At 42.9% G+C, this 25,211-nt stretch overlaps 1 protein-coding gene and 1 non-coding gene across 2 annotated transcripts in view; both read right to left on the bottom strand.

Annotated features, from left to right (window-relative positions):
• Positions 1–24,911, bottom strand: part of RAB10 (RAB10, member RAS oncogene family) — a 107,739-nt gene extending 82,828 nt beyond the window's left edge. Inside the window, exon 1 of the mRNA XM_009183821.3 lies at positions 24,039–24,911. Coding sequence (XP_009182085.2) covers positions 24,039–24,165 — 127 coding nt within the window. The 5' untranslated portion in view covers positions 24,166–24,911. The remainder of the gene's footprint in view (positions 1–24,038) is intronic.
• On the bottom strand, positions 16,199–16,305 carry LOC116270374. The gene has a single exon (XR_004178421.1). It is a non-coding gene; the product is annotated as a U6 spliceosomal RNA (small nuclear RNA).
• Positions 24,912–25,211: the final 300 nt, after the last annotated feature.

The raw sequence follows: 25,211 nt of genomic DNA, 5'->3' as shown, positions 1-25,211 counted from the left end.
GGCACACAGCAGTTGTTCAATAATTTCCTTCTCTTTTCCCCTCCATATTAGAGAATTCATAGCATTCACATAAATTCACAAATTCTAAATCCAAACAAGCTTCTTCAAACTCTTGCCAATTATGGAGGATTTATAAAAAGACTGGCATTATAAGTAATATGCCTCTACCTCCAATTCTAGCTATTATTATGTGTTCTTAGAACATGACCATGATGGTATGGCCCAAACTATGCTATGCAATCCTAACCTAGTTTATTTTTATTGTGGTTAAAAAAAAAAAAACCACATAATTTAAAACATCAAAATTGTTAAAATTTGCCACCTTAACAATTTTTAAGTGTACAATTCAGTAGTAATTTTCAGTGTTGTGAAATGCATCTCCAGAACTTTTTCATCTTGCAGAAATGGAACTCCACACCCATTAAACAACTCTCCTTCATCCCTTCCCTCCCCCTGGCTCCTGATAACCATCAATGGACAGTTAAGTTGTTTCCACCTCTTGGCTATCGTGAATGGTGCTGTTATAAACATGGGTATGCAAAGATCTCAAAACCTTGCTTTCAGTTCCCTGGGATATATACCTGGAAGTAGGATTGCTGGATCATATGGTAATTCTATTTTTAACTTGTTGAGTAATTATAATTTTTATACCAAAGTACTCACAATTTTTACTCCAACAAATTTCTGAAACATTTACTTACTATGTGCTTCTCAAATTTTGCATTTTGGTTAAAAAAACAAAATCCCTAAACTAAGGGTTATTCTAATGTATGCTTGTTTATGTTACTAAACGTTAGAAGTACACTAACTACTAAACTAACTTACTAAACGTTCTAGTACATTGTGTTTATTTGATACATCTGTCTCTCCCACTAGAATAAAATTTCATAAGAGAAGAACTTTGCTGCCATATCCCCAATATCTAGCACATACTGGACTATTCAAACATTCGAATGAATGAATGCATTAGCAAAACAAAAATATACTGCATCTCCAACTTTAAGTTTGTTGGGGCTCCTAAATAAAGAGTCCATTGTTAATGATCAAGTACAGATTTCCAAACTGGTAAAGCAAACAAGCAATTAGTATAACACTTCACACCGCAACATCAACTTTTATAAAGCACCTATATTTAAAAAACCTGTATTCCTTAAATACAAGGAACTGTATTTAAGATACACAACTGTTAAATGTGGTCTATGATTTAGAGATCACTAGAAACAGATATTAAATAATTTTTGTCTTTCAAATATTTGAGAACGTACAGGCATTGTCCTAGGGAGATGAGCAGACATCCCTAACCTCAGCAGTTCAGATTCTAAAGGAGTGAGATGGTCAATTAACAAAACAAGTAAAACGTAATCAGAAGTCATATTAACTACTGTGTAGAAGTCAGGTAAGCCGAATGGTAGATGTGAACAGGAAGAGGGGAGCTGTTGCTATTTTATTATAGGACAGAAAGGGAAGACTTCACTGATAAAATGGTATCTGAGCAGAAACCTGGAAGAAATTAGAGAATATACCATGCAAGTTAAGTACCTAGGCAGAGTGGCTACAGCCAGGGAACAAGTGCACAGGTCCTGAGGCAGGTCCTTGTGCTTGGCAAGTTCAAAAGAGAGCAAAGATGATGAATTGTTGCAGGGTAAACAAAACAAATCATCTAAGATAGGAGTTGAAGCTCAAAGCAAAGAGGTATCAGATTTAGCCGGGGCACAGTACAGTGGTGTACATCTGTAATCTCAGCTACTTGGGAGGCTGAGGTGGGAGGACTGCTTGCACCCAGGAGTTCCAGGCCAGAGTGAGCAGCATAGCAAAACCTTGTCTCAATTTAAAAAAAAAGAAAAGAAAAAAGCATCAGGACATCATGTAAGGACACTGAGTCTTACATGTTCTTTCTGAAATTGAAAGCCACTGAAGGTTCTAAGCAGAGGAGTAGAAGAGTGACATATATGAATTCAATTTTAAATGAATCATTATAGGTTCCCCCTTGTCAAGAAGCAGTTGTAGAAGACAAGAAAGGAAGCAAGAAGACCAGTTAAGAACTTATAATAATCCAGGCAACATGATGGTGTCATGGCCCAGGCTGGTAGCAGTGGAGATAATGAGAAGCAGGGAAATTCTGGAGGTGAATCCAAAAGAATCTGCTAACATGAGATATAAGTGAAGGAGGCATCAAGGATACCTCCAAGATTTTTAGTCTTCTTAGCAAATATCTGAGTATCTACTATGGTGCAAGCCCTGTACTACACTTCACATCATTCCATTTAATTCTATCAATTTTTTCAAAGTAGGCGTTATCAGCCCCTATCTAAAAGAGAAGTTCCAAGAGACTTTAAAACTAGCCTTTAGTTTTTTAGGCTGGGCATAGTGGCTCATGCCTGTAATCCCAGCACTCTGGGAGGCTGAGGCAGGAGGATCCCTGGAGTTTGAGTCTGAGACCAGCCTGGGCAACATAGAGAAATCTCATCTCTATTAAAAAAAAAAATAGTCCAGGTGTGGTGGTGTGTGCCTGTCATTCCAGCTACTTGGGAGGCTGAGGTGGAAGGATCGCTTGAGCCTGAAGTTTGAGGCTGCAGTGAGCTGTGATTGTGCCACTGTGCTTATCCTGGGTGACAGAGTGAGACACTGTCTCAAAAAAAAAAAAAAAAAAAAAAAAAAAACTTGTACATCTTTCTGGAGGTACATCAACAGTAACTACGTAAGATAAGAAAACAAAACAGAAAACCACAGGCCAGGTGCATGGTGGCTCACACCTGTAATCCCAGCACTTTGGGAGGCCAAGGCAGGTAGATCACTTGAGGTGAGAAATTTGAGACCAGCCTGGCCAATATGGCAAAACCCCATCTCTACTACAAATACAAAAATTAGGCTGGGCAGAGTGGCTCACACCTGTAATCCCAGGACTTTGGAAGGCTGAGGCAGGCAGACTGCCTGAAGTCAGGAGTTGAGACGAGCCTGGACAACATGTTGAAACCCCGTCTCTACTAAAAACACAAAAAATTAGCTGGGCGCGGTGGTGCGCACCTGTAGTCGCAGCTACTCAGGAGGCTGAAGCAAGAGAATTGCATGAACCCGGGAGGTGGAGGTTGCAGTGAGCCAAGATCACACCACTGCTCTCCAGCCTGGGAGAAAGAGTGAGAATCTATCTCAATAAATTAATTAATCAATTTTTAAAAATTACCAAAGTATGGTGGTGCATGCCTGTAATCCCAGCTACTATCTCAAAAAACAAAAAACAAAAATAGTGACTTAAAAGGCATAAAGCCCATATTTCCCACAGTGTAAAATGTTTTAGAAAAGAAACAAAGATACTGAGAATCATATTCTAACTTCAGATGATGAGAAAGTAGTGGTATTTTAGTGCAGTTCTAAGAATCCTCCACCAGACTTGAAACTAGACAAGAGCAGCCGCCAACTGTATACTACTCACCATTGGATCCCTAGCGCTTAGTAGAGGGTGCCTAACATATTAAAAGCCTCAATTTTTTTTTTTAAATAAATGGCAAATGCAGGGGGATTATAACTTAATTTTCTAGTTCATAAAAAAAGACTATGCTCATCTCAAAATGCAGATCTTTAATTTTTTTTTTTTTTTTTTTAAGGCAGGATCTCACTCTGTCACCCAGGCTGCAGTGCGGTGGTGTGATCTCAGCTCACTGCAACCTCCACCTCCTGGTCTCAAGCAATCCTCCCACTTCAGCCTCCCAAGTAGCTGGGACTACAGGTATGTGCCATCAGACTTGGTTAATTTAATCTATTTTGAATGAGACATTACATCACAAGCAAAATAAACTATCTTGAGAGATACAAAAACAAATGTAGAAAAATGCTGACAATTGGTCAATCTGGAAGATCTAAGGGGATTCACCATAATGAGTGTTCTAACTTTCCTGTGTTAGAAATTTTTCAAAATAATGAAAAAGTTTTAAAAATGCTTAATCTCTTAAACAAAGAGTTAATGTTTGAACAACTATTCTGATACTGTATTTACCTTCCATAGCACTCTTGCCTATTTACTATGCTGAATATATATCCCCACACTAAAATATGCAAAAAGAAACTACTAAATTTTTTAGAACTACACATCTATCCGGCCAGGTGCGGTGGCTCACGTCTTAATATCAGCACGTTGGGAGGCTGAAGCAGGCAGATCACCTGAGGTCAGGAGTTCGAGACAAGCCTGGTCAACATGGTGAAACCCCGTCTCTACTAAAAATACAAACATTAGGCCGGGCGTGGTGGCTCACACCTGTAATCCTAGTACTTTGGGAGGCCAAGACAGGTGGATCACCTGAGTGAGGTCAGGAGTTTGAGACCAGCCTGGTCAACATGGTGAAACCCCGTCTCTACTAAAAATACAAAAAAATTAGCCTGGCGTGGCGGTGGGCGCCTGTAATTCCAGTTACTCAGGAGGCTAAGGAAGGAGAATCACTTGAACCCAGGAGGCAGAGGTTGCAGTGAGCCAGGATCACGCCATTGCACTCCACCCTGGGCGACAGAGAGACTCTATCTCAAAAAAAACAAAAAAAAGGAAAAAAAAAGAAAAAGAAGCCGGGTATGGTGGCTCATGCCTGTAATCCCAGCACTTTGGGAGGCTGAGGCAGGCAGATCACGAGGTCAGGAGTTCTAGACCAGCCTGGCCAACATGATGAAACCCCGTCTCTGCTAAAAACACAAAAATTAGCCGGGCGTGGTGGCACACGCCTGTAATTCCAGCTACTCAGGAGGCTGAGGGAGGAGAATCGCTTGAACCTGGGAGGCAGAGGTTGCAGTGAGCCGAGACTGTGCCACTGCACTCCAGCCTGGGTAACAGAGTGAGACTCTGTCTCAAAAAATAAAAGAAAAAAAGAAAAGAAATATACACTTGTCCATTAGTATCTAATTTAAGGAAAGCAAAAGCATTTATGTAAGACTAAGATATATAACGAGGTAGATGAACAATACTCCCACTTTGTAAGCACAAATATTTACCAGGAGGTTTCACACCAGCAAAAAATCAAGAATGGTAACTTATTATTCAATGCCAAGTGCTATGATATATAGGACCCACTGAAATCCTCTAATAGATCATGAATTTGCTGAATCACTTGCTGTTTAGTATCCTATGAAATAGTATCCATCAAGAGTATAAGACTGAAATTTAAGACTACATTTCTACTTTGTTCAAAAAGCAAAAATACTCCATTTCCTCCCAAGTAAATCAGCCAAGAATTACACATCTAAATTAAAGCTGTCTCCTTTAAATGTCACTGATCTGGACAGCGGTGGAACTACTTGGATTCAATACTACATGCCACTATCCTAAATAACAAAAATCTCATTATTTTGAAGGAGGACTGGATATTTACAAAAACAACAGCAAAATATCATTCAACCCAATTCTACTACATGTTATGAGTTTTAAAAAAGTGGAGTCAAAAATCATTTGAAGTCAAAAATCACCTCACCTTCCAGTTGAGATAGCAGAGAAAGATCTTTCTAACCCCTTCTCTCCAAAGTCACACCAACATAGAAAAAACAAGAAATATAAACTTTTCGGCCATTTCAATGAATAGACATTGCAACTGTAACCCCAGTAGATGAAAACAAAGAAGCTTATGACTTCAAGGCCCACTGAAGACACCAGAGAGGAACAAGTCAATTCATTTGGGAGGGTTTAGCAATAAGAGATATCAGACACCAAGGCAGAAAGTGAGGGCTCTCTATAAGGACACCCCAATACATAACTTCCATCTCACATAGCAATATTGTCAACCCTCGAGACCAAGTAGGCATTTAAAGGCTCATTTTCTAGAAAATCTGCAACAGATACACTCAGGAACACCAAGTTAAATGGAGTATGGGAATGAGATTACAGATAGGGAGATTTGAAAAAATAAGGAGATTAAATACAAATGTGTATAATGAAACTAAAGTTAACCCCACACCTGCCCACCCAAGTTCCTTTAGCTGCTCAGACTCAAGCAAGCAGGCAGTCAAGCTTACATTCTCCTCCCCACACTCGAGGCAGGTGATCTGAGTCTTTCTCTGAAGGAACAGAATGGCTCCAGAAACAAGACCAACAGACATTAATGTTTGGAATCTCTCTCAGTGGAAAAAATAAATAAATAAATAGGCTCATTGTTCCATCATCTTGTAGCAGAGCCCACCAGTGAAAAGCCCTGCCCATGTTTACAGACCTCGAAAACATCTTTTCTTTGAGACTGGGTCTCTCTGTCACCCAGGCTAGAGAACAGTGGCGTGTCATGGGTCTCTACAGCCTCAACCTCCCAGGCTCAAGCAATCTGCTTATGTCTGCCTCTCAAGTAGCTGGGATTACAGGCGTGAACCACCATGATCAGCTAATTTTTTTTTTTTTTAATTTTTTGAAGAGACGGGGGTCTCCCTATGTTGCCCAGGCTGGTCTCAAACTCCTGGGCTCAAGCAATCCTCTTGTCTCAGCCTCCCAAAGTGCTAGGATTACAGGCATAAGCCACCACGTCCTGCTGCAAACATCTTTTTAATGACTTTTTTTTTTTTTTTTTTTTTTGAGACTGAGTCTCACTCTGTCGCCCAGGCTGGAGTGCAGTGGTGGGATCTCAGCTCACTGCAACCTCTGCCTACTGGGTTCAAGCGATTCTCCTGACTCAGCCTCCTGAGTAGCTGGGATTACAGGTGCACGTCACCATGCCTGGCTAATTTTTGTATTTTTAGTAGAGACAGGGTTTCACCATGTTGATTAGGCTGGTCCTGACCTCCTGATCCGCCTTCCTCAGCCTTCCAAAGTGCTGGGATTACAAGCATGAGTCACCTCACCGGGCTTTTAATGACTTTTTTTTTTTTGAGACAGAGTCTCACTTTGTTGCCCAGGCTGGAGTGCAGTGGCGCGATCTCAGTTCACTGCAACCTCTGCCTCCTGGGTTCAAGCGATTCTCCTGCCTCAGCCTCCCGAGTAGCTGGGACCATAGGAGCTCACCACCACATCAGGCTAATTTTTTGTTGTTGTTGTATTTTTAGTAAAAACGGTGTTTCAGCATGTTGGCCAGGATGGTCTCGATCTCTTGATCTCGTGATCTACCCACCTTGGCCTCCCAAAGTGCTGGAATTACAGGTGTGAGCCACCACACCTGGCCTTTAATGACTCATTCTTAATTATGAATGTGCAGCCTGAAATCAACAATCATTTGAGGAAGGCTTTCAAAATAAAATATACAATAAAACAAGGGGGAGGGGGCAAAAAGGGAGGACTTGAAAGGAAGAGAAAACAAGAAATAGAAGAAAGCATCAAATAAGCTATCCTCCAAGAACAGAAAATAGTGCATTCAAAAAACAAGAATTTTAAAAAACAAATTTATGCCAGGCATGGTGGCTCACACTTAAAATCCCAGCACTTTGGGAGGCCAAGGTAGGAGGATCAATTGAGCCCAGGAGTTAAGACCAGCCTGGACAACATAGTGAGGCCCAGTCTCTACAATAAATTTAAAAATTAACCAGATGCAGTGGCACATGCCTGTAGTCCTAGCTACTTGGGAGGCCGAGGTGGGAAGATCACTTCAACCCAGGAAGATCACTTAAACCCGGGAGGTTGAGGCTGCAGAGCACTGATCACGCCACTGCACTCTAGCCTGGGCAACAGAGCAAGACCCTGCCTCTAAAAAGAAAAATCAAACAAAAAAATTTAAGGACCAGGCACAAGGACTCACACTTGTAATCAATCTCAGCACTTTGGGAGGCTGAGGTGGGACAATCACTTGAGCCCAGTAGACAAAATGAGACCCAAGTATACAAAAAAAAAAAAAGAGAATACATTAGCCAGGTGTGGTGGTGGTATGCACCTGTGGTCCCAACCACTCAGGAGGCTGAAGTGGGAGGACTGCTTGGGCCCAGGAGGTTGAGGCTGCAGTAAGACTCTCACAAACCTGGGTGACAGAGTGAAACCCTGTCTCCAAAAAAAAAAAAAAGGTTAAGGAATAGACAAGAAAAAACTACTAGAAATTAAAAATATGACAGCTGAAATAAAACCTTCAATATAAAGGTAAAAAGATAAAATCAAAGAAATATCCCAGGCAGTAGAACAAATTAACAAAGTTGGAGGCTGGGCGCGGTGGCTCAAGCCTGTAATCCCAGCACTTTGGGAGGCCGAGACGGGCAGATCACGAGGTCAGGAGATCGAGGCCATCCCGGCTAACCCGGTGAAACCCCGTCTCTACTAAAAAAACAAAAAAAAAACTAGCCAGGCGAGGTGGCGGGCGCCTGTAGTCCCAGCTACTCGGGAGGCTGAGGCAGGAGAATGGCCTAAACCCGGAGGCAGAGCTTGCAGTGAGCTGAGATCCGGCCACTGCACGCCAGGCTGGGCGACAGAGCGAGACTCCGTCTCAAAAAAAAAAAAACAAAAAAAACAAAAAAAAACAAAGTTGGAAGGACCTGAAAAGGCCCACCAAGTACCCAGAACAATCAATTTATAAAAAAAGACCCACCTACCAAGGTACATAATTATGAAATTTTTTATTAAGAATTTAAAAAATTAGAAATCTTCCAGAGATAAACTAGGCTACTATAAATAAATAATTACCCTACTAATAAAGGATAAAGAATCAGAATGGTATCAGAACTATCAGCAACTAGAAGACAAGGGAGTAATGTTTTCAAAGTCCTACGGGAAAACTGTTTTCAACCTAGAACTCTATGCCTTGTCAAACACTCAACTGAGTGAAAAGGGAAGAATTAAGACACCGTCAAACATGGAAAGCCTCAAAACATTTCCTTTACCATGTACCCTTTTAGCAAAAAGCTACAACAGGATGATATGCTCAAAGGGAGTAAACCAACAAAGAAAGGTATTGCAAAAAAACAGGCTATCACATACAGGAGAGACACTTAGGAAATTCCCAAGGCATTAATTGTGCAACCAGGCATAATTAATAACCAGTCCATTATTGAAGCAGGACAGAGAAAATATCTAACAGAGAGGTATCCAGGAAAACGATATAAACCAAAAGATTATTTATCTGGTGGTTTGGCTATGCGGAAATTCATTTTGAGAGGTTGCTGGAGTACATAGGAAGATGGAGATTAATCAAATAAAGAGGACTTTTTAACTTCAGAGGAAAGGAAATAGAGTAGGCTACTTGACTAAATGGAATATTTATACAGGCATAGTAATGTAACCACTGCATACCAATTTAACAAAGAATTAAAACAGAGTGGGATGAGATTATAAAAGGTTAAAATTCTCATCTAGGCCAGGCACGGTGGCTTATGCCTGTAATCCCAGGCTGAGACAGGAGGATCACCTGAGGTGAGAATTTCGAGACCAGCCTGGCCAACATGGTGAAACCCCATCTCTACTAAAAATACAAAAATTAGGCCGGGCGCGGTGGCTCAAGCCTGTAATCCCAGCACTTTGGGAGGCCGAGACGGGCGGATCACGAGGTCAGGAGATCGAGACCATCCTGGCTAACACGGTGAAACTCCGTCTCTACTAAAAAATACAAAAAACTAGCCGGGCGAAGTGGCGGGCGCCTGTGGTCCCAGCTACTCGGGAGGCTGAGGCAGGAGAATGGCATGAACTCGGGAGGCGGAGCTTGCAGTGAGCTGAGATCCAGCCACCGCACTCCAGCCTGGGCAACAAAGCCAGACTCATTTCTAAAAAAAAAAAAAAAAAATACAAAAATTAGCCAGGCTTGGTGGCACGTGCCTGTAACCCCAGCTACTTGGGAGCTGAGGCAGGAAAATTGCTTGAACCCAGAAGGTGGAAGTTGCAGTGAGCAGAGATCGTGCCACTGCACTCCAGCCTGGGCAACAAGAGTTAAACTCCATCTCAAAAAAAAAAAAAAAAAAAAAAAAAAAAAGAGGAAAAAAAAAACTTTCAGAAAGCACAGTGTAAATTATGGCAAGAGTCAACCACTAAGTCAATTTTCATTCCTGTCGGGTCATACAGGATCTCTGAAACCTTGAGAACACCTACATCATCTGATTAACTATATGAAATTAGGTGAGGGGGAAAGGCCTTCATATTCAATAAATGGTACGGGAGCAACCAGACATCCCTTCCACAAGCAAAAAAAAAAAAAAAAAGTCAACCTCAACCTAAACCCTACACCACATACAAAAGTAACTCAAAATAGGGTCACATGTAAAATATAAAACTATAAAACTTTTAGGAAAACACAGAAGAAAATATTTGGGATCTATGACGGACAGAGTTCCTAAACACCAAAAGCATGACCCACAAAAAGAGAGAAAAGTTCAAAAGCATGATTTATAAATCAGACCTCATCGAACTTCCAAAAGTTTGCCCTGTGAAAGCCCATGTGAAGAGGATGAAAAGACAAGCTACAGACTGGAAGAAAATATTTGTAAACCATATATCCAACAAAGGACTAGAATTTTATTTTATTTTTTTGAGATAGTCTCACTGTTGCCCAGGCAGGAGTGATCACAACTCACTGCAGCCTCAACCTCCCTGGCCTCAGCTGATCCTCCCATCTCAGTCTCTCAGGTAGCTGGGACTACAGGTGCACACCACCACATCCAGCTAATTTTTTTCTTTTTTTGTAGGGATAGGGTTTCACCATGTTGCCCAAGCTAGTCTCAAGTGACCCACCCACCTAAGCTTCCCAAAGTGCTGGGATTACAGGCATGAGCCACTGCACCTGGTCAAGACTAGAATTTTAAGGGTACAAAGAACTCTCAAAACTCAACAGTTAAAAAACAACCCAGTTAGAAAATGGGCAACCATAGGAACAGACATTTTCCCAAAGATGGCAAATAAGCACATAAAAGGACTTTTCAACACCTTTGGCAATCAGGAAAATGCAAATTTAAAACCACAATGAGATTATCACTACACACTTATCAGAATGACTAAAGTACAAAATAGTATGATAATGTTATCAAATGCTGGTGAGGATGCAGAGAAAGTGCACTCATACACTGCTGAAGATGGGGGTGTAAAATGGTATAGCCATTCTGGAAACAGTCTGGTAGTTTCTTATAAAACTAAACATGCAATTACTATGTGACCCAACAACTGCAGTTTTGGGTGTTTATTCCAAAGAAATGAACATTTATGATCACACAACCTCTACACAAAATATTCCTAGCAGCTTTATTCATATTAGCTAAAAATTGGAATCAGCCCAGATGTTCCTCAATGGGTGAAGATTAAACTGTGGTACATACCATGAAGTATACTACTCAACAATTAAAAAAAGAAAGAAAGAAAGAAAGAAAAAAAAAACTACTGGGCACAGCACGGTGGCTCATGCCTGTAATCCCAACATTTTGTGAGGCTGAGGCAGGTGAGGCAGATCACCTGAGGTCGGGAGTTCAAGACCAGCCCAGCCAATGTGGTGAAACCCCATCTCTACTAAAAATACAAAAATTAGCTGGGCAAGGTGGCGGGCGCCTGTAATCCCAGCTACTCGGGAGGCTGAAGCAAGGAGAATCACTTGAACCCAGGAGGCAGAGGTTGCAGTGAGCCGAGATCGTGCCATTGCACTCCAGCCTAGGCAACAGAGCAAGATTCTGTCTCAAAAAAAAAAAAAAAAAAAAAAAAAAACCTAATGATACACACAACTTGGATTAATCTCCAGGGAATTATACTGAGTTGGGGGGTGGGAGGGAGCCAATCCCATAAGGTTACATTCTATATGATTCCATTTATATAACATTTGGAAAATGACAAAATTTTAGAAACGGAGGACAGTTTCATAGTTACCAAGATTTGGAGTGTAGAAATATCGGGAGGCTACGATTATAAAAGAACATGAAGGGTCCTTGTTTCTTGGAACTGTTGTAAATTGACTATGGTGGTGGATACATGAACCTATATGAGTGACAAAATTGTGCCAAATTTAATATACACACAAATGAATAAAAATAAAACTGGGGAAATTTTAATAAAGCTGGTGTATTACACCAGATGTCAACATTCTGGTTGTGATGTTATAAGTTTCCCAAAACTGTTACCATTGGGAGAAACTAGGCAAAGTGTACAAGAGATCCCTTTGTATTATCTTTTACAACTACAGAAGAAATTACAATTATCTTAATTAAAATTTCAATTCAAAAAAGTCTGTACAGAAGCATTGCTAATTATATGAAAGAAACAAATCAACACTGTTCTTTGTTCTAATTTTCATATTATGTACTTTTTGGGTCTCCAGAATAATGGTTTTTCCATTTTCTAATGTTTTACAACCTTGGAAGCTCTGTTTCTGGTTCATATTTGAAACACAGCATTCTAGGCCAGGCGTGGTGGCTCCCACCTATAAATCCCAGCACTCTGGGAGGCTGAGGCAGGAGTACTGATTGAGCCCAGGAGTTTGAAACCAGCCTGGGTAACACGGCGAGACCCCGTCTCTGTTAGTTTTTTTTAATCAATAGTAAATAATAAATAAATAAAAAAAGAAATGTAGCATTCCATCAATAGATGCTGTTTTCCTCAAAAATATTATTTTTCAGCTCTGGAAAGAATAATAAACATCAAGCAATCATTTATGCTTGCAACCCAAAATACATTGCACTGCCTTCAAATAAAAACGTTTTTCTCATTTCAGATTTCCCTTAAGACTGAGTTTTCTGCACTAAAATTTTATTCTAATCAACTTTTCAAACTCCCTTTTTTTTTTCTTTGAGACGGAGTTTCGCTCTTGTTGCTCAGGGTGGAGTACAATGATGTGATCTTGGCTCACCACAACCTCTGCCTCCTGGGTTCAAGCAATTCTCCTGCCTCAGCCTTCCTGACTAGCTGGGATTACAGGCATGCGCCACCACGCCTGGCTAATTTTTGTATTTTTGGTAGAAACGGGGTTTCTCCATGTTGGTCAGGCTGGTCTCGAACTCCCGACCTCAGGTGATCTGCCGGCCTCAACCTCCCAAAGTGCTGGGATTACAGGCATGAGCCACCGCACCGGGCCTCAAATTCCTTTTCTTACAATCCAAAGTTAATGAACTAATTTCATAAACCCTCAATTATTCATCCATTTGAAGGAACCACTTCTATGACTTTTACAAGACTTTTAGTCTTCTGGGTTCAGATAATGTCCTGTTAACCTCAACATCCTTTGTAACTCCTTTAAACTTTCTTTTTATATATAAAATAAAGTTTTAAAAAGCTGGCCTTGGTGGCTTGAGAGGTTGAGGCAGGAAGACTGCTTGAGCCCAGGAATTCGATCCAGTCTAGGAAACATAGCAAGACCCTGTCTCTACAAAAATCAAATCAAATAAAAATTAAACTTCTCCTTTATGACTTAACCATCTCAATAGTTTCCCCATACAAATCTCTTCAGCTAATCATACAATTCATACTTTGTGCTAAATAATGGTCTCTTATTTGTAAATCAACACTCAACAAGCTCCTACTCCTCTGTTTACAACTACTGCGACAGCTCTGCCTGGGCAACCTTCTACTACTAAAAGTTGAAAGAGATTGCCAATATTTCTCCTATCGGTCTCTCCCTTCTGCAAACAAAACAAGAATGGCGGTATTTCCTTTGCCGTGCTTGTGTATCACTATCCACCACAATCCTTGAAAAGAAAATAATTATCCCTCACATCGGCTCTTCTCTATTATGCTCTAAGTTGGCAAAGGACAAGTAACCTGAACAAAATTCTTGATATTTTATTCTAAGACTTGTTACTTCCTTATTCTTGCCCCTCCAAAAAAACAAAAAAACAAAAAAACAAAACCACAGCAACTCTACTTTTCAAATTGAAATTGATGAGCAGGAAGACTATCATTGATTTTTTTACACACAACAATGAAATTCTCAGAATGAGCAATGTGATTATGAATAAGATTGGCTGTGGATTCTTATAAAAACTCCTGGCCAGGCACGATAGCTCATGCCTGTAATCCCAGCACTTTGGGAGGTCGAGGCGGGCAGATCACCTGAAGTCAGGAGTTTGAGACCAGCCTGGTCAACAGGGCCAAACCCCATCTCTACTAAAAATACAAAAATTAGCCGGGCATGGTGGCGCATGCCTGTAATCCCAGCTACTTGGCAGGCTGAGGAAGGAGAATCATTTGAACCCGGGAAGTGGAACTTGCAGTGAGCAGTGAGCGGAGATCGGAGATTGACTGCACTCCAGCCTCGGGAACAAAAGTGAAACTCTGTCTCAAAAAAAAAAAAAAAAAAAAACTAATTAGCCATGTGGCCTTTTGGCCTTCTAGAAGTTACTTCACCTCACCAGTCTCAGTTTTCCCACTTCGAAAATTCATTTAAGGGTTCATTCTTGCACTAACATTCTGTGATTCTAACATTCCAAGAAGGTCTATGTAGATACAGACAACAAAAAGACACATCTGCCTTCAACATCTGAAAGTACAGACCAGTGATACTAAAGCATGGGAAAGTACCATAAAGGATCCTCTTGATTCACAACCACTAGTTAACAGTAGCTAACACCTGGAACAGGAGGGGCTGTCTACATTCAAATGCTTTTAGGAGAGCTGGGTCAAGTGTTAGTTTTTTGGGTTTTGTTGGGCGGTGGGGAAAATATATCTAAAACATTTAGCATTTAAACCGTTTTTTAAAATACAGCATAAAACATAACATTAAATTTGCCACCTTAACCATTTTTAATGTGTACAGTTCAGTAGGTGTTAAGTATATCACACCATTGTGCAACAGATCTCCAGAGCCTTTTCATTTTGCAAAACTGTAATGCACTGTTTTATACTCATTAAACACCTTCCTATTTCCTTCTTCCCCAGTCCCTGGTAATCACCATTCTTTCTGTTTCTATGAATTTGACTTTAGATAGCCTCATATCCATATAAATGAAACCACATAGTATTTGTCTTTTCATGCATTTCAAACATTTTTAAGTGTACAATTCAGTGGCATTAAATTAACACTGTTATACAACCATCACCACTATTCCTCTCTGGAACTTTTTCATCCTCCCAAACTAAAACTGTGCTCATTAAGCAATAACTCCCCATTATCCTGTCCCCCAGGCCCTAGTAACCACTATTTCACTAATTTGTCTACTACAGGTACCTCGCACATTATTTGTCCTTTTGTGTCCAACTCATTTTACTTAGTAAACTATTTTCAAGGTGCACCCATGTGGCAGTATGTTAGAATTTCCCTCCCTTTTAAGGCTGAATAATATTCCATTTTATGTGTATACCACACATTTTGTTTATCCATTCATCCACTGATGAATATGAGAGTTGTTTCCACCTTTCAACTATTGTGAATAATGCTGCTATGAACGCTGGTGTGAAAATAGCTGTTTGAGTCTTTTTTGTTGTTGTTTTGAGACAGGGTCTTGCTCTGTCACCCAGGCTGGAGCACAGTGGCACGATTATCAGCTCACTGCAACCTCCGCTTCCTGGGTTCAAGTGATCCTCTTGCCTCAGCCTCCCAAGTAGCTGGTACTAGAGGCATGCACCACCATGTACAGCTAATTTTGGGGGGTTTCTTGGTAGAGACAGGATCTCACCATGTTGCCCAGGCTGGTCTTGAACTCCTGAGCCCAAGTGATCTGGCCTCCTAAAGTGCTGGGATTTACAAGCATGAGCCACCTTGCCTGGCCCTGTTTGAATCTTTGATTTAAATTATCCTGGATATAACTTGAAGTGAGATCACTAGATCATATGGTAATTTCCTTTTTAATTTTTTGAGAAACCACCCTATTGTTTCTCACTGTGGCTGCACCATTTCACATTCCCACCAGCAGTGCACCAAGGTTCCAATTTCTCTACAACCTTATCACTTGTTTTTGTCTTTTGTTATTATTGTTATAACTATCCTAAATGGTCACAAAATAACATCTCATTGTGGTTTTGATTTGCATTTCCCTAATTATTAGTGATGCTGAACATCTTTCCATGTGCTTATTGGGCATCTGCTTATCTTCTTTGGAGAAATACCTACATAGGCTTTTTTTTTTTTTTTTTTTTTGAGACAGTCTCGCTGTCGCCCAGGTTGGAGTGCAGTGGCGCAATCTCGGTTCACTGCAAGCTCCACCTCCCGGGTTCACGCCATTCTCCTGCCTCAGCCTCCCGAGTAGCTGGGACTACAGGTGCCCGCCACCACGCCCAGCTAATTTTTTTGTATTTTTAGTAGAGACAGGGTTTCACCATGTTAGCCAGGATGGTCTCGATCTTCTGACCTCGTGATCCGCCCGCCTCAGCCACCCAAAGTGCTGGGATTACAGACAGCTGTGAGCCACTGAGCCTGGTCAGCTTTTTTTTAAAATAGTAATTATGAAACACTTCACAAATTTGCACATCATCCTTGCACAAGGACCATACTAATCTTCTCTGTATCGTTCCACCTTTACTATATATGCTGCCGAGGCAAGCACTCTGGATAGTTTTTTGGGGTTTTTAAAGATAGAATCTCACTCTGTCATCCAGGTTGGAGTGAGATGGTACAATCATAGCTCACTGTAGCTTCAAACTCCTGGACTCAAGTGATCCTCCCATCTCAGCCTCCTGAATAGCTTAGACTACAAGTATGCACCACCACACCCAGCTAATTTTTTATTTAAAAGCTTTTTTTTTTTTTGTAGAGACGGGGTCTCGCTACGTTGCCCAGGCTGGTCTCGAACCCCTGAGCTCAAGCTATCCTCCTGCCTCAGCCTCCCAAAGTGCTGGAAATATAGATGTGAGCCACAGCACCCAGCATAATCAATCATTTCTAAAATGCAGATTAGTGGAACCAACCTACTCTTTTAAAACTTAGCAGAATCATCCTGACGACAAAATGTATATATTATACCTCTCTTAGGGATAAGAGGCTTTACCAACTTCATTTCTTACATGGAACCCAGAGACTCCAATTCCCAATGAAAAATATTCCCTGTGAAAAAAGGAATAAGCCTAGTGGTGGAGAAAGGATTAATGACACTGAAAGGTGGCACATCCAGTATATAAACAGCCCACTAAAAACCTGTGCTTTGAACTTGTAATTCCCCCATCACTAAGTAATGCATTCCTGAGCTCATACTACCAAGATGGTTATGGTCAAATCAGCAACTGAAATCTTCTCATCCAAAAGTTGTAACTCTCTTAAGACTACTTTTCAAACCTTTCAATTTTTTTCTTTTTCTTTATTTATTTTTTTTGAGACGGAGTTTTGCTCTTGTTGCCCAGGTTGGAGTACAATGGCGCGATCTTGGCTCACCGCAACCTCCACCCCCCAGGTTCAAGCGATTCTCCACCGATTCTCCTGCCTCAGCCTCCCGAGTAGCTGGGATTACAGGCATGCGCCACCACGCCCGGCTAATTTTGTATTTTTGGTAGAGACAGGGTTTCACCACGCTGGCCAGGCTGGTCTCGAACTCTGACCTTAGGTGATCTGCTTGCCTTGGCCTCCCAAAGTGCTGGGATTACAGGCGTGAGCCATTGCACCCGGCCCCAACCTTCCAATTTCTAAGAGCAGTCTTGCCCTATTAAGCCAAACAGTTAATATTCCTTTTTTTTTTTTTTTTTTTTTTTGAGTCAGAGTCTCACTCTTGTCGCCCAGGTTCGAGTGCAGTGGCATGTACTCGGCTCACTGCAATCTCCACCTCCTGGGTTCAAGCAATTCTGCCTCACAGCCTCCCAAGTAGCTGGGGCAACAGGCACGCACTACCATGCCTGGCTAATTTCTGTATTTTTAGTAGAGATGGGGTTTCACCGTGTTGGCCAGGCTGGTCTTGAACTCCTGACCTCTGCTGATCCACCTGCCTCAGCCTCCCAAAGTGCTGGATTACAGGCGTGACGCACTGCGTCTGGTCACAGCTAACATTCATAAGTCCGATCCCAATATACTTCATATAATGATCAGAAAGTAGGTAAAAAGGAAAAATTTTAAATAAGCTACCGCCAATTCGTATTAAGAGGATCTTGATTGTACCACCTGTCTGCCTACCTGCCTGCCTTCATTAATTATTTATGGTGCATCCATTAAGTGCAGGTACTCTTCCAGGTGTTTAGCATACGAGGGGAAAAAAAAAAAGACAAAGACTTCTGCCCTTGTGCAACTTATATTCTGGTGCCCTTGGATGCGTTTTGAAATTGGTTGAGTATAACATACCAGTAATTTGTTCTTTGCAGCAGTCTCCAATAAATCTGACCATTTATATAACACATAATTTCTAATATGGATGTATGAGAATTGAAAATATATAGAAAAATTCAAATACAGTAGTCTTTGTGAACACCATCCTATAAATCTATAAAAATTATTTCTTCAAAAAACCAATAGCCAATAAGAAATTTAAATGACCGCACCTAAAATAATGAGGGCCTGCCTTATTTTGGCAGTCAGGTCCTTCTGAACACCTGCAAGATAACTACTTCCATACAAACCTCGGGATGTTGTTTTTGTTTTTTCACACAGAGTCTTGCTCTGTCACCCAGGCCGGAGTGCAGTGGCGTGATCCAAGCTCACCGCACCCTTGAATTCCTGGACTTAAGTGATCCTCCCACCTCAGCCTCCTCCCCTGTAGCTAGAACTACAGGAACAAGCCACCATGTCCTGCTAATTTTTTGTTTTTGCAGAGATGGGGGTCTATGTTGCCCAGACTGGTCTCAAACTCCTTACCTCAAGTGAACTTCCCAACTCAGCCTCTCTAAGTGCTGGGATTACAGGTTTGAGCCACCATGCCCAGCCCTCAGGATGTTCAAGTGACCACTAAAAAATTTCATTATAATTTATACTTAGAGAATGCTCTAGATTTTAAAAACCCAGCCAGACATGATGGTGCTCCCCTGTAGTCCCAGCTACTTGAGAGGCTGAGGAAGGAAGATTGCTTAAGCCCAGGAGTTCGAGGCTACAGTGAGCTATGATTGCACCACTGCACTCCAAGCTGGGTGACAGAGTGAGATTTAATCTTTTAAATAACAACAACAACAAACCCTAGTCACATGGTAAAATTTAACACATTCCTAAAAGTAGTCTACTTTCAAAGTATTTCTAGTCATCTGCACATTGACCAAGTGGTTACTTAACATTGTTTAGACATGTACCATCCAGTATGGTAGCTACTAGCCACATGTAGCTATTAATCACTTGAAATACGCCTCTTTAAAATTTATGTTTTCATTACATAATATACATCCATGTAGAAATACACCTAATCTAAAATGAGATGAGTTTTAAGCATAGCTTACAAACCAGAGAAAAAGAATGTGAAATATCTCAACAATTTTAATTTTTTTTTTCCTACAGACAGGGTCTCACTATGTTGCCCAGGCTGGTCTTGAACTCTTGGGCCCAAGCAATCCTCCCACCTCAGCCTGCCAAAGTGCTGGGATTACAGGTGTGAGCCACTGAGCCTACCCTCAACAATTTTTAAATCTTGATTACACAATAAAATGACATTCTAGATATGAGTTAAAATATATTATTAAAATTTACTTTGTAGGCCAGGCGCGGTGGCTCGAGTCTGTAATCCCAGAATTTTGTGAGGCCGACCGAGGTGGGTAGATCATCTGAGGTCAAGAGTTCTTGGCCAGCCTGGCCAACACGGTGAAACCGCGTCTCTACTAAAAATACAAAAAAATTAGCTGGGTGTGGTAGTGGGCACCTGTAATTCCAGCTACTTGAGAGGCTGAGGCAGGGAGAATTGCTTGAATCTGGGAGGTAGAGGTTGCAGTGAGCCGAGATTATGCCACTACACTCCAGCCCGGGCAACAGAACGATACTCCGTCTCAAAAAAAAATTTTTTTTTACTTTTTAAAATGTGACCATTTGGCCAGGTACAGTGGCTCACACCTGTAATTCCAGGATTTTGGGAGGCCAAGACTCCATCTCAAAAAAAAAGAAGTGGCTATTAAAAGTAATATATGTGGCTCACATTATTTCTTTTGAACGGCACTGGTTAAATGCAATGGTAGACTTCTTTTTTTTTTTTTGAGACAGAGTCTCCCTCTGTTGCCCAGGCTGAAATGCAGTGGCACTATCTCGGCTCACTGCAAGCTCCGCCTCCAGGGTTCACAAAATTCTCCTGCCTCAGCCTCCTGAGCAGCTGGGACTACAGGCGCCCACCACCACGCCAAGCTAATTTTTTGTATTTTTAGTAGAGACGGAGTTTCACCGTGTTAGCCAGGATGGTCGCGATCTCGTGACCTCGTGATCCGCCCACCTCGGCCTCCCAAAGTGCTAGGATTACAGGTGTGAGCCACAACACCCAGCCCAATGGTATTTTAAACCTGTGGACAGAGCTAACATATGAATGTGTTCAAGCTGTACTCAGAATCATTTATTTTCTCAACTTACACTATTCAACATCTTATATATGAAAACATTTTTGTCTGAAAGTATGAAAATGTCAGAGTCTAGGCCGGGCGCGGTGGCTCACGTCTATAATCCCAGCACTTTGGGAGATTAAGGCGGGTGGATCACCTGAGGTCAGGAGTTCAAGAACGGCCTGACCAAAACTACTTAATTTTTGCCTACTAAAACTACGTAATTGGCCAGGCGTGGTGGCGTGATCCTGTAATCCCAGCTACTCAGGAGGCTGAGGCAGGAGAATCGCTTGAACCTGGGAAGCAGAGGTTGCAGTGGGCAGAGATTGCACCACTGCACGCCAGCCTGAGCAACAACAGCGAAACTCCATCTCAAAAAAAAAAAAAAAAAGAGGGCGGGCATGGTGGTTCCCACGTGTAATCCCAGCACTTCGGGAGGCTGAGGAGGGCAGACCACCTGAGGTCAGAAGTTTGAGACCAGCCTAGCCAACATGGTGAAACCTCGTCTCTACTAAAAATACAAAATTAGCCAGATGTGGTGGCATATGCCTATAATCCCAGCTACCTGGGAGGCTGAGGCAGAAGAATCACTTAAGCCAGGGAGGTGGAGGTTGCACTGAGCCAAGATCACACCATTGCACTCCAGCCTGGGCAAAAAAAAAATGAAACTCCATCTCACAAAAAAAAAAAGAAAGAAATTGTTTAGCGGAGCACCAACAAATACTTGGGTACCACAGTGTGCAGGATGTTCAATCCATAAAATAACATCTTCTGCCACACCTCCACAGCAGAAGAGTCACATATTCTATATAGAGCTAATATAATATGCACTGTGCTCCTACAAAGTGCCTGGCCCTGGCACCATGTGAAGTGCTTTACTCTCACTAACCCATAAAATTCTCACAGCTACCCTATGTGGTAGATACTACGACTGACATTTTTTTTTTTTTTCAGATGGAGTTTCACTCTTGTTGCCCAGGCTGGACTGCAATGGCACGATCTTGGCTCACCACAACCTCCGCCTCCCGGGTTCAAGCGATTCTCCTGCCTCAACCTCCCGAGTAGCTGGGATTACAAGCATGCGCCACCACTACCAGCTAATTTTTATATTTTTAGTAGAGACGGGGTTTCTCCATGTTGATCAGGCTGGTCTCGAACTTCGGACCTCAGGCAATCTGCCTGCCTCGGCCTCCCAAAGTGCTGGGATTACAGGCGTGAGCCACCGTGCCCAGCCTTATTAACACTTTTAAAGAGCCTGAAGCCAGAGAGGTTAAGTAATCTGCCAAAGTTGCACAGCTAGTAGTAACCTGTGGAAACAAGATTCCAACCCAGCAGACTTGATCCAAAATCATCACACATCTTCCCAAGTAAAAGGAATACAAAAATATTATACCATTATCTTACAGGATTGAGTTTTAGTTGGGGGGCATGTACCCTTTACAAAAAGATTGGAGTAGAGACAGTTAATGTTTTGCTTCCTACTCTCCAACCACACTGTTCCTAAGGATAGGTTAAAGTTGACCACATAGCCGGGCGTGGTGGCTCAGCCTGTAATCTCAGCACTTTGGGAGGCTGAGGCGGTGGAGTGCTTGAGGTCCGGAGTTCAAGAGCAGCCTGACCAACTGGGTGAAACCCAGTCTCTACTAAAAATACAGAAATTAGCCAGGCATGGTGGCAAGCACCTGTATCAGAGCTACCCAGGCAGCTGAGGCAGAACTGCTTGAACCCCTGAGGCGGAGGTTGCAATGAGCCGAGATCACACCACTGCACTCCAGCCTGGGTGACAGAGTGAGGTTCAGTCTCAAAATAAATAAATAAATAAAGTTGACCACATGAATTAAATCCTCAACCTTACTATACATTTGTTCTATGCTCCCTTTTCCAGAAAGGCCCTATCCCACCCCTCTGACTCAATTCCTATTAGTCCTCCAGACTTCATTTATTTATTATTATTTTTTTGAGACTAAGTCTCGTTTTGTTGCCCAGGCTGGAGTGCAGGGGCACAATCTCAGCTCACTGTAACCTCCGCCTCCCAGGTTCAAGCCATTCTCCTGCCTCAGCCTCCTGAGTAGCTGGGACTACAGGCACCTGCCACTACGCCCCGCTAATTTTTGTATTTTTAGTAAAAATGGGGTTTCACGATATTGGCCAAGCTGATGTTGAACTCCCGACCTTGTGATCCGCCCGCCAAGGCCTCCTAAAGTGCTGGGATTACAGGTGTGAGCCACAGCGCCGGCCCAGACTTCATTTTAGGTATCATCTCTATGTAAGTCTACTCAAACTCCTCACGATTTAGACTAGGCACTCTTCCTCCCTATGCTTACTACTGTAGCATCTTACTGGAATGCTCCTCAAGGGGTCTGTTGTGTTCATTTATTCTCAGTGCCTAAGAACAGTGCCCAACATTAGATGCTCAATAAATATTTGCTGACCCATCTGATCACCTAACCCCAGCCAGCTACAGCTAAAAGTGGAGTGTTAAAAGCAAACTTAGTGCTAAGGAAGTGCCAGCGCTAAGTGCTGGTATTCTCTAACCCACAAGTTAGAGAACAAGCCCTAAGTTTCATGAAATTTATGACAAACCAAGAAAACAGTATGATACTCTGGAAATAAGGATTATGATAATTTGCCTCCCAAAAAAGGTGAGCAAAAAAAAAATCTATTTAAAAAATGACTTGTCCAATTTAATTTCTGTAAAATTTATTTTGTGAGAATGAAGCAGCTGATATTTGTCACAAAAGAAAACCCAAACCAAATATTTCAGTAACGCTATATAAATTGCTTCAAATCAGCTTAATTTTGACAATCCCCAGAGTTCAAAGACGACTGCACTTGCTTTTTAAAATCATCTCAATATAAAATTACATTTAAACATGGGTTCAACTGCACGGCCACAATGCTGAAAGCCATGTGTCTTTTAAGAAATGTATTGGGGAGCGGATGGGTTTCACAATTAATAAAGCACAATTAGCGTCAGCGCCACTTAAATTTTCTACCCAGATTCAAAAGGGACTTTCCTAGAGCTTTCCCTTTTCCTTTCCTAAACGGGAAATTCGATTAAAAAGGTCACTCTTCAGCTCTTACTACCACACTAAGTAATTCTGAAACACGGTGAAAGTGCATTGTAAGTCCATAGGGCTATGACTGGCAAAATACTTTCCTGTAAATACTAGAGTCAAATAAAATAGAAGAGAGAACTTGACTTCACTCCGTTGGGTTTGAGGACAGAAACTGATCATCTTCCTCAGATTACTGCTTCTGTTGATGTCTCGAAAAGCGCTGAGGCAAATATGCCAGAGTCCCGCCCCAAGCGCGAAAAGCCTCCGATTGTTTGACACATCAATGGATTAGTCAATGAGGGCAACTCACTTTTCCCTTCTAATTTACCTTAATTATCCTTCTCAGAAACCCTCAAGTTTACTCTAAGTTATGACCATATGGAATCTTCTCTTTGCCCCAAAGTATAAATTCAGGCCTTTCCCAAATAGCTAGTACTGCTTCAATCGCAACCACTGAAATAAATACTTTAAAAATATCACACATCTAGTAATTCCATGCAAATGTGGAAAAAGCCAGTCCAGTCGCCTGAAAAAATAAGGTTCTGGAACACGGTTAAATGGTGCATATTTTGTAACAGAAGGCACTGAGCATAGTGGGAGACTCGAAAGCAAAAGACCGGATGGAAATCATGGGAAGACCCCGCCCCAGTAAGCTCGATGCCGATTCAAACAGTAACTTGGATCTGTCGTTTGGAATCGGAATCACTGAAACAAAGGCGTATATTACGGGAAGCAAGATGTCTGGAGTAAAATAAACGGTTTGCAGTTACCGAGACTGTACACCGTCCTCCCACAGGTCTTACCTATGGTGGAAATAAAGGTAGTATTGAAGGCATCATCCGAAAAACGAAAAAGGACGCAGGTCTTCCCCACTCCCGAATCCCCGATCAGGAGCAGCTTGAAAAGCAGGTCGTACGTCTTCTTCGCCATTGGGAGGAGCGGCTCGGGCTCTCGCCGCCGGCGGCCCCAAGGGATCGGTCCCTCTCACTACGGCCAACTCCTCACTCGGGCGTTCTCAGGCCGGAGGACCGGGGAAGCGTGGGAAAAAGGAAGGCTCGAGAGGGCGCGGGCGACCTACGAACAGCTTCGGGGAAGCCCCGACAGTGGCGGCGTCCAGTGCCTCCGAGGGCGGCGACCGCGTCTCCGCAGCCTCTCCCAGCCGCTCCGCCCGGTTCCGGGGAGTCGGTCGGGACAAAATGGCCTCCCCTCCCCCCTCAGGGCTTCTCGGCCGGGACGCTCCCACGGGCGAGCAAGCCTACTCTGCCGTCGAAGAGGCGCGGCGGGCGTGAGGACAGTCTCTCTCGCGAGCAGAAACTCCGCGCTAGCACGCGGCGAGGGCAGCGAAGAAAGACCCCCAAGTCGACGAGCTCAGTTACATAGCCCCAGGAAACCGAGCCACCCCGGCCAGAGCCACCTTTTCCCCGTGCCCTCTCACGCCGGCGTGCGCGCTGCCTGAGACGCACGCAAGGACGTACGCCCGCCCATCCCTCACGCCCTAGCCCTGCGGTTCGCCTCTGCGCACGCGCACAAGAGGGCACGGGGCGCGCCGAAGTGGAGAGTGGAATGCTCGGGTATCCAAGCCTCAGTCTGAGGCTGGACCCAGAGGGGAGAAGGGAGGGGCGAGAAAGGGCGAGGCCGCGGGCGCGCTCCCTGTAGCCGCCTGATAGGGTGCGCGGCGTTACGAGCATGCCCCGCGGGAGCCGCTGCTTAGCGACTGCGCAGGCGCAGGCCCCCCCCCCCCCCGCCCCCCCCCCCCCGAGACACCCTTCCCGAACCCTGTACCTCCTTCCCGTCCTGGGGTCTCCCGCTGGACTGCGCTGCGGTTTCTCTGCCCAGCGTTTGTCGGGTGTATTGAGCTGGAGGTCTTGGCGCAGCGACGGGCTTGGGTGGCCATGTGTTCCCATGTAGGTGGAGCTCGCAAACGCGAGAAAAAACTGCGCCCTGGGTTATTTAATAGCCTCTTTGCTAGAACGAGA

This window comes from Papio anubis, chromosome 14 (assembly GCF_008728515.1).
Source record: "Papio anubis isolate 15944 chromosome 14, Panubis1.0, whole genome shotgun sequence".
Classification (NCBI taxonomy): domain Eukaryota; kingdom Metazoa; phylum Chordata; class Mammalia; order Primates; family Cercopithecidae; genus Papio; species Papio anubis.
This window is presented reverse-complemented; position numbering and strand designations above follow the sequence as displayed.